We start from the raw sequence: 8,894 nt of genomic DNA, 5'->3' as shown, positions 1-8,894 counted from the left end.
TTTTGAATTCCCAAATCCCTCTCACCTCCTGACTAGTCTTCGTCTCCCCTTGTGCCACTTTGTTTAATCTTTACATCATATTTTAAATGCACAGTATAATTCAGGTCAATTTTGACCCAGACTAGGTATTCACTCATAATAAGTGTCTATAGCAAATTTTGAACTTAGAGTTAATTTACCATTTACAATTTAAAAATAGAAATGAATAAATGAATAAATGGAGTAATCCTTACTTAATTTTTCAGAGTGCAGAGAAGGTTTTTTTTTTTTTTTTTTTTTTTTTTTTTAGGTTTTACAGCACTCATTTTTGGAGAGAAACACATTTATAATTTACTATATTTTAATCATCCATCCATCTTATTTTCACTGCTCATATGGGTTCAGATTGTGAGGGCAACAGTCTAAGCTGAGAAGCCCAAACTGCCCTCACCCTGGCCAGCTTTTCTAGCTTATCCATTATAAAAACCAAGCTGTTCCCAGACAAGCCAAGACATAATTCCTCCAGTGAGTCCTGGGTCTCCTCCTGGTAGGACATGCCCGAAATGCCTTACCTAGGAAGGGACCAAGAGGCATCCTAATTAGTCAGATGTCTGAACCACCTCAACTGGCTTTTTGCAATATGGAGGAGCAACAGCTCTACTTAAAGTCCTTCTCAAATGAACGAGCTCCTCACTGTCCAAGGTACTACGCTTCAAAGGAAACTCATTTCTCAACTGATTTATATCAAGAAGCTCTTTCTTTTGATCACCACCCAGAGCTCATGACCACAGGTGAGGGTAGTAACGTAGACTGACCTGAAGCTCTTTCTTCACCACAACAGATTGGTAAACTGTCCATACCACTGCGGACACTGACTCAGTTCATCTGTCACCCTCCATTCTCCTCTCACTCATGAACAAGATCCTGAGATACTTAAACTCCTCCACTGGGAGCAGGAACTTGTCTCAGAGTGGGCACTCCACAGGTTTTCTGGCTAAGAAACATGGTCTCAGACTTGTAGGTGCTTACTGTCATTCCCACCACTTCATTCTTGGTCATAAACCACTCTAGTACAAGCTGGAGTGGTTGATGAAGCCAACAGAATTATAAATATTCAAAAACATAAAAGTCTATGAACAGAATGGGTACAGGGCAGCCCTCGTGGAGTTCAACACCCACCACAAATGTGTCCAGCTCACTCCTGGCAATACAGACCAAACTCTTGCTGCAGCTATACAGGTACTGAATGGCACATGACAACAGTCAAGATACTCCATACTCTTGAAGCACCCCCTACATGATACTCCATGAGGATCAAGAGCTTGTACAATGTTCTCCAACCAGAATGAAAGCCACATTGTTCTTGCTGCATCCAAGGTATGACAAACAGACAATCAGACCTCTCCAATACCCTTCCTGGGAAGGCCCCTGATCTCCATTTAGTTGAAAGCATACCCTCTCCTTGAACAGGCAAACCACACAACATTGGAATGACACGGCGGCCTGGAATCAGACTACCAGGACCATTGCACCTAACTGCTGTTCAATCCACAAGTTACCGAACCCCTATAGCCCCTCCTGTGGGTGGTGGTTCCACAGAAGAGCAGACCCATATAGCTTCTTTGAGCTAAGCCCAGTCAGACCCCAAGGGCTAAGGCCTGGCCACCAAGTGCACACCCTTTAGCTCCTACTTCAGGACTGGCTCCAGGGTGGGATCCCAGTAAAAAACCAGGGCAGAGTAAACTGGACCTTTGATTTTTTTTTTCCCTCAGTCATCATAGGTTTTTTTTTATTATAACATAACATTATAACATTCTGGAACTGTTGGGAATTCATTATACCACGTATAATCATTACAGCCATTAAGCACTGTCCTCACTTCTGTATCATAAAAGATCAGAGAGAGAGTCTTAGACACACACAAAAAAACATACTTATAGTAACTAGTCTGTGCATTCAAAGCAATTTTACAAAACCTTGCATGCGTGGCATTTGCATGTGTTCCCCACACTTTCTGAAATGGCATCATATGGAGACACACACAGTTCTTGTGACAATGGCAAAGTCTCACTTGAACTCCATCACCGCTGTCTCAACACAGAAAGAAAATAAAAACAACAACAACAACAACAAAAAAACAAGTCACAGACAAGACAGTTTCAATGTGACCTAAAACAAACATTTTTGATTTGAGTCACAGTGGTTGATCTGAAATCCGTATCAACAGATAAAAAATGTGAAGGACCGACACAACAGTATAAAATTAAAAATTATTTGTTTTTTTGTTTATATTCCATCACTTCAGTAAAAGTGCACTTCAGATGCTCTTTGTTACATTTTTCATGTTTTTACACCTGCACTTTAACCCCGTGTTACCACGGCAACGGCAACGCGTCACACACAGGACTCCACCACACACACACGCCGGTGATTCGGTTTCCGGTTCGGGTCTTTCTCCTGCAAAGAAGGGCTTCATGGCGGTAAAGAGGATATTTAAAGACTGAAATGCCAAATCCCGTGGACTGTCTTTCGGTGTCCGGTACTCTCGTTTTAACTGGAAAAATCGGTGCAAGTGGAGTCAGCGGCGCGTGGAGTGGATCGTACTGAGAGCTGCTGCAGCCAGTCAAGTCTTCTTAGCGGAGTCAAAATGGCGTCTGCGTGCCCACTCAGCGCTCGTCTAATCCGTTTGTGATTATTAACGTGACAGCTCCATACATCCACCCTTGACTCGTTTCTACCGTTTCGGTTTCAAGCACTGAGTGCTTTTTAAAAAATATTTTGTAGCGCCATGTCGGACTCTGAGGAGGAGAGCCAGGACAAGCAGCTAAAAATCGTAGTTGTGGGAGACGGAGCGAGTGGGAAGGTGAGACCACCACACAGATACAAACACAAAAACGAACACCTACTCAACGTTAATTAAGAGGTAGTGCTCGAGAAACTGTAACTTGTCCACACTGCACACCGTTTTTGCCTACTCAGTCACTTTCTGCTGACACTGTGCTGGCCATGCAGTAACCATGGCGACCGACGCTACTGCAGCCACGGCTGCTAATTAGCTAACAACAACGACAGAGGTAAATCACAATAACATGAACGTAACCCGGGGCGATTATGATTAAAGCTGACGTTTACACGGTCAAATAAACGCCTCAGTCCACGTGTCACTTTAGGTTTTCAGTCAATTTTGGCCCACTTGTAGCTCTTATTCAGCACCTGTAGGCTAACAGGCTAGCAAAGGACACACAAAATGAAAGCTGACGCTAAAGACAGTCAACATCAGATGATAACAGATGATAATTTATCTTTCGGATTTTTATTTGTCATTTTTAGTTTTTCATATACAACCAGTTTCATACCAAACGGCTAATCTGTAAAGTACAAGTAAATTACAATGACTGATAAAAATCAAATTTCCCCTTCAGCCATTGAGTTGCTACGTTCAGGCTTGTGGATCAGGAAAATGGCAACTGGAATAGTACAGCGACTTTCTACTGAACTGGCCCAACCACAGAGCAATTCATACACCATTTTTATTTATGTCCAAGCGCTTTCTAACATTCACACACTCACACTCCAGTGGTTCCGGGGGGGGGAAACTTGGGCTTTAGTGTCTCACCCATTGATACTTTGGCATGCAGACTACGGGAGTCAGGGATCAATCCACCGAATTTCTGATTGGTGGACGACCCAGTCTTCCACCCACACAGCCACAGGATGTATTTTGTTTTATTCAGTATATTGTTATATTAAGGCTGTAGTTTCAGCTGTATGGTTGGAAGCTTTTTTGCCTTTTTGACTATTTTTGAGCAGCACTTTAAATTCAATTAAAGCTTGTGAATAAATTGTCAGCCCTTGTGCTCCACAGACCACACAGCTACAGGAGAGTGGTAGTTTGTTTAGTATTTAATCCCACCCAGTGACTTTGTGTTTACAGGGGGTAACTAATCCTCGGCGTCACTTCACTTGTAAACCAGTAACACAGCTAGAACAGATATATAACCATAACAGATATGTTAAAGCTCCCTAATTTCATTTCAACTAACACAACGTCATGGAGCATGCTGGAATATCCTGTGTAGTCGCTCCTAAGATGCTACACTATACACAGCATTGGCAGTGTGTTTGGGATTATTGTCATGCTTGAAAATGAAGCCGCTGCCACTCAGATGCTTTCCAGATGGTAGTGCATAGTGGCATAGTGGATAAAATCTGATACTTGTACTTTTCTGCAATCATAATTTTATCAATTTTGACAAGATCCCCAACACTTGTTGGCTGCAGTGCAGCCCCAAACCATAAAAGAGCTTCCACTGTGTTTTTCAGATGATTGCAGTCAGTGTTGTGCCTCTCTCCTGACCTCAATACGTGCATACAAACATTTAAAATTTGGAGTCATCACTTCATAATACTTAATGCATGATTTTCAATGCAGTTCTTGTGTATTTAGGATAGCAGCATTTCTCCCTGTTTCCCTTTGTTAAGAATGGCTTTTTACAGATTCAACTAAAGAAATGGAAACATTGTGTTTTTGTGAGATGCTGCTAGTAAAAAATGCCTAAGGGTATATAATATAACACTGGTTCTTCCCTGAGTTATCTGTTATCTGTTGACACAACACTGGTTCATCCCCTGAGTTAGATGCCTTTTTATTTTTAATTATTCATAAGTCAGTGGCTTAACAATGAAAAATCTAAGAAGGATTGGACTGAAAATAGATGAAAAAGCAGCTAGTGTCCAAAGAAAAACTTGGAAATCCTTTCAGCAAGCCTGGAGAACTACTGCTCAAAACCACTTTAATAAATACAATAAAGTCATGCTGTTTGGAAGTAAAACAAAGAAATAAAGGATGGCTCGAGACTTCTGCACAGTACTCTAGTTTGCACTGAGAGGATGATAGAATGAAGATGTTACAAGTGAGTAACAAGCTTTGCACTGTGCTCCTTTTGTTGTCAAACCTTTCCTATACTTAAGGTAAATCTTTGCATAACATTAATGAAAGTGCAGCGTGTTAGCGGCTGTTGAACAACCTGTTTCAGTACAAATAATCTACAGAAAATCAGTGATGTGATGATTTAATGACTGTCATTATGCCCGTCTAAAAGCCTGGTCCATGAGTGAGCCCTACAACACTGGCGAATTGTGCGTTTACATTTTATATTTACCATGAGGAAATAAGGATAAAACCTAATTACCACAGAATGGACATAGGGGTACAATAAACAGCACCACGAGCTAAATCCTGTAAAAGTTTGAGAAATCTAAACAGGGTTTTTCTGGATGTAAGAAGATAATCTTCATCTTAATGCAAATACACAATTTTCCTCCAAAAGTTATTCACTGGTGTTCCAACTTTTCCAACTTTTCTTTTTGCAATAATAAAATCCAGGGGTCTGTTTTTACAGAGTTCATGGACTGTAGTTTTGATTCTATCTCAAAGATAGCTGATGGATTTAAACCAGAAGCAGTCTGTTGTTCTAAACCTATTAAGTCTACCCAGCCCTTAATCCATGTTGCATGTGCTGCTGAACATAGTTTTAGGACATGTGCCTGTGGTTTGGTCCTGTAATGTAGCGCTGAGATTGAATTTATGCCATGAAAAAAATTGTTTATGCATTTATCCACAGTCTAATTGCCACCCACAGCTTGTATTTCAATTCAGGACGATTACGTCTTTGTCAGACCCTGATGAAGGCTTCTAGACGATCTGGTTTTTTGTTTCTTTTCTTGTGCACGTGTGCTTGAAGAAAAAAGTTAAAATATCATGTTGGTTATTTTTTATCGTTATACTTGAGCCACATAATACAGTACCTGGATTTAATTTTGTTTTCATCCAGAGCTGTTTATCAGTATGATGTGTAGACTCTGGGACTTCACATGTCCTTGTTAAAGTATTTTTATTTGTAAAAATCTTCCCTGCCAGAATTTTGTCAGTCTACTTATTCTATAACTTTTCATAGTCATACTGAAATAAAATTTACTTCAACAGAAACTGGAGGACAATCCTTAACTTATTGCATAAAAATGATTGAAAACTATAGTTTATTACATTAGAATGTTTTAAAACTTGCGAGAGATAAAATAAACATTACAGGTATGATAAACACAAATATAGGCATCAAATGAAAAAGCTTGTTCCAAATTAAAATATTTCAACAAAACATTTCGTTTATGCTTAAAAAATCTTTTTCTGACCACCTTGTTTCAGTGAAATGCATATTTTCATTTTTCTGAATAATAATCAAAGCATGATGATGAATTCTCCAAGTCCCCTTATATTAAACTGCTGTTGTTCTCGCCTCTCTGGCTAAAACTCGGCACTGTGTAGGAACATAGAGGGTATTACAATTGATAAAGACTGCAGTTTGCTTTGCCTGGCTTTTGCAGCTGCTGGTTGTTTTCCATCAGTATGCCTTTTCTCTTCTGGCCAAGGACTCTCATTTGGCTCCAGAAAGAGGCCCTATTTAAGAAAATTATGCCTGGAAGCCTTTTTGAGAAATGTTGCTGTTTTCTCAGTTGATAGAATAAAATAACAGTGGGAAGAGAAACACACATGAAGACTTGTAATATAGTTGTTGCATTGCTAAACCTACACGAGCTAGTTAGTTCCTGTCCCCTTTCAAAGGCACTGGACTGAATCATATTCATTAAAATCACTTAAAAAGACTTGGAATAAAAAGGCCTAACTTACATCAACAACAGTGGATTTTTTCCTAGTTACACCAAACAATCATTTGCAGCAATGCATGGAGGTTGTCATGACAATTCGGCTATGTTTCGTCTTCTTCTTCTTCACCGCATCTCGAATCCCCGAGTGAACATGAATGTAATGCAGGGATGTCAAGTGCCTGTTGGCTACACATCCCCTTTCGAAACTAATCTCTCGGTCCTCTGGGAGAAAGAAAATGAATGTAGCAGTAATGGTGAGACCCAATGAGAAAAATGAATGTTCTCATTCTGGAAAGTCGACATTTTTTTTTTTTCTTTTGGGGTGTGTGTGCAGAGAACACACAACTCAACTCAGTTCCCAGTAGATACGCTACATTAATAACCCTCCTCACGCTGCTGCCAGGTGTCAGCTCGTCACTGTCTGAATGACTTACCTGCTTGTCTGTTTTGGGCAGAAAACAGGAGCCCTGCCCCCCGTTTTTGAGTAGGCACCGCTGACTGACATCTTGAATGCCGTTTCCCCCCTTATTAATGTCAATTTGCTCAGCAAATTGCAATCGGATCCGTTTTTCTTGGACAGCATTTTCAGCGGTATTTTTGCTTGTGGTCGGTTGTCCATTCAGAAGTACAGCGAGATGTGGGGAGGCTTGTCCACCTGAGCGAGATGTTTTTAAAATATGGAGTCTCACATTTAGCCAGGCTCTTAAGGTGCTGGGTCTGACTTACACACAGGTCCATTTTTCAACCTGAGTTATAAGCCACTCAGTTTTTCCTAAATATTTGCTGTTCTCTGACCCATAGGCTAAAAAGGAGCTTTAGGCGCAGGCCCTGTACATTAATGGATATTATACAACACCAACATTTATATTGGTTTTAACTATTTAGGGAAAATAAGGAGGCAGTTTGATACCATGCTCCCTCTTTTGAATTGCATCACATTGCTTGCCATATTTTTTTCCCCCTCTCTCCCTGTTTCTTGTTTCAGTAGAACTTCCCCCCCATTTCCCGGCATTGGTATCACTGGTGACCCTGTACTGTTCTCTGTTTGAGTGTCAGGATTACGCCAGCTTTTACATTCGCTGGTTAGCTGCAATTGTATGGTGGAAAAAAAAGGACTACGCAGAGGGAAGTGAGCCAAGCTACTGAAATGCCAAGACAAATGGCCAACGAGGCCAACACGAGCATGTGGAATAAATTTTTGCTGTCCGAGCTTGTTATGCCTGTGTTGTCAGTGATTGTTTGGGCTACTTAAATGGCCGATTTTCTCCTTGTTGCGTCAGTCACCTCTAGTAATTTTTCAGTCACTCTTGAGTCTGTGACACGCTTCACAGGCTGAGATTAAAAAAAGTCTGCAGGTCTTGAACTTTTAAAGAATTAGGGGGATAAAACCTTATTCTGCACCCCGAAGGAAGTGTGAATCAAAAGCGCCTTTGGCAAAGGTTAGAATTACTCAATCAACAGGGTTAATTAAAAGATTAGGTTTACTTATAGTGGCATTCACAAGAAAACAAAAACTATTTACTTTAAGAAATTCTTTGTAAACCTTGATAAGGGGTGTCTGAAATGGCACCTACCCTGGAGATATAGGGGCAAAAGCCTGTGTTATTTGGAGCATTATCTGACTGTACCTAAAGCTTCTGAGCATGAATGGAGGTAGATAAGGGCACAGGCTCAAGTGAAAGCTTAATGGATTGAAAGAGAGTTTAATTTTAAGTCCTCTAACCCTCAGTGATTGTCAAGTACCACATTAAAATGCATTTGCTGCCACATGAACACTCAGGGAATCCCACTGCTTCACTTCTCCGTTGTGTTTATGCAAGCGCACTGCTCTAAAGATAGCTAATAGATGTTCAGCACCTCATTTTTTCCCCCTATCCTCATCCATCAAAATGAATTAAACTTGGCATGTCAGGCCTGCTCTATGAATTCCCATGAATTTTCACGACAGCCCCTAACATGCTATCCCCCCCAAACCTCCTTAAACGCAACAGTGACAGTGATGGAGGTTTTATAATTTGTGGCAATTATTAGGTCTGCAGTCCGGAGACATGACACATACTCTGACACCTGTTTTGGTAATTCGCGTTGATTTTCACTGTCACATCCATGGCTGAGTAGAGAGACAGCAGAGGAGGCAGGCATTTACATCAGACCCGTCTAGTCAATCACAGAATATTTGTGGGAGCTTAAAATGGATGTAAATGATCACAAGTTTCAAGGTTTCGCTTCCAAAGAAATGCTCATTGTGG

The 8,894-nt window shown here is 40.6% G+C and overlaps 1 protein-coding gene across 4 annotated transcripts in view; it reads left to right on the top strand.

Moving 5' to 3' along the window:
• Nucleotides 1-1,848: 1,848 nt before the first annotated feature.
• Nucleotides 1,849-8,894, top strand: part of rab28 (RAB28, member RAS oncogene family) — a 31,992-nt gene continuing 24,946 nt past the window's right edge. The window contains exon 1 of one of the 4 annotated variants that reach the window (XM_039620514.1): nt 1,849-2,842. In XM_039620514.1, coding sequence (XP_039476448.1) covers nt 2,768-2,842 — 75 coding nt within the window. In that variant the 5' untranslated portion in view covers nt 1,849-2,767. The remainder of the gene's footprint in view (nt 2,843-8,894) is intronic. The other 3 variants (XM_031741500.2, XM_039620520.1, XM_031741499.2) reach the window with 3 other exon arrangements.

This window comes from Oreochromis aureus, linkage group 2 (genome assembly GCF_013358895.1).
Source record: "Oreochromis aureus strain Israel breed Guangdong linkage group 2, ZZ_aureus, whole genome shotgun sequence".
NCBI lineage: Eukaryota > Metazoa > Chordata > Actinopteri > Cichliformes > Cichlidae > Oreochromis > Oreochromis aureus.
Note: the sequence above shows the minus strand (reverse complement) of the source record. Positions and strands in the feature narration are given on the sequence as shown.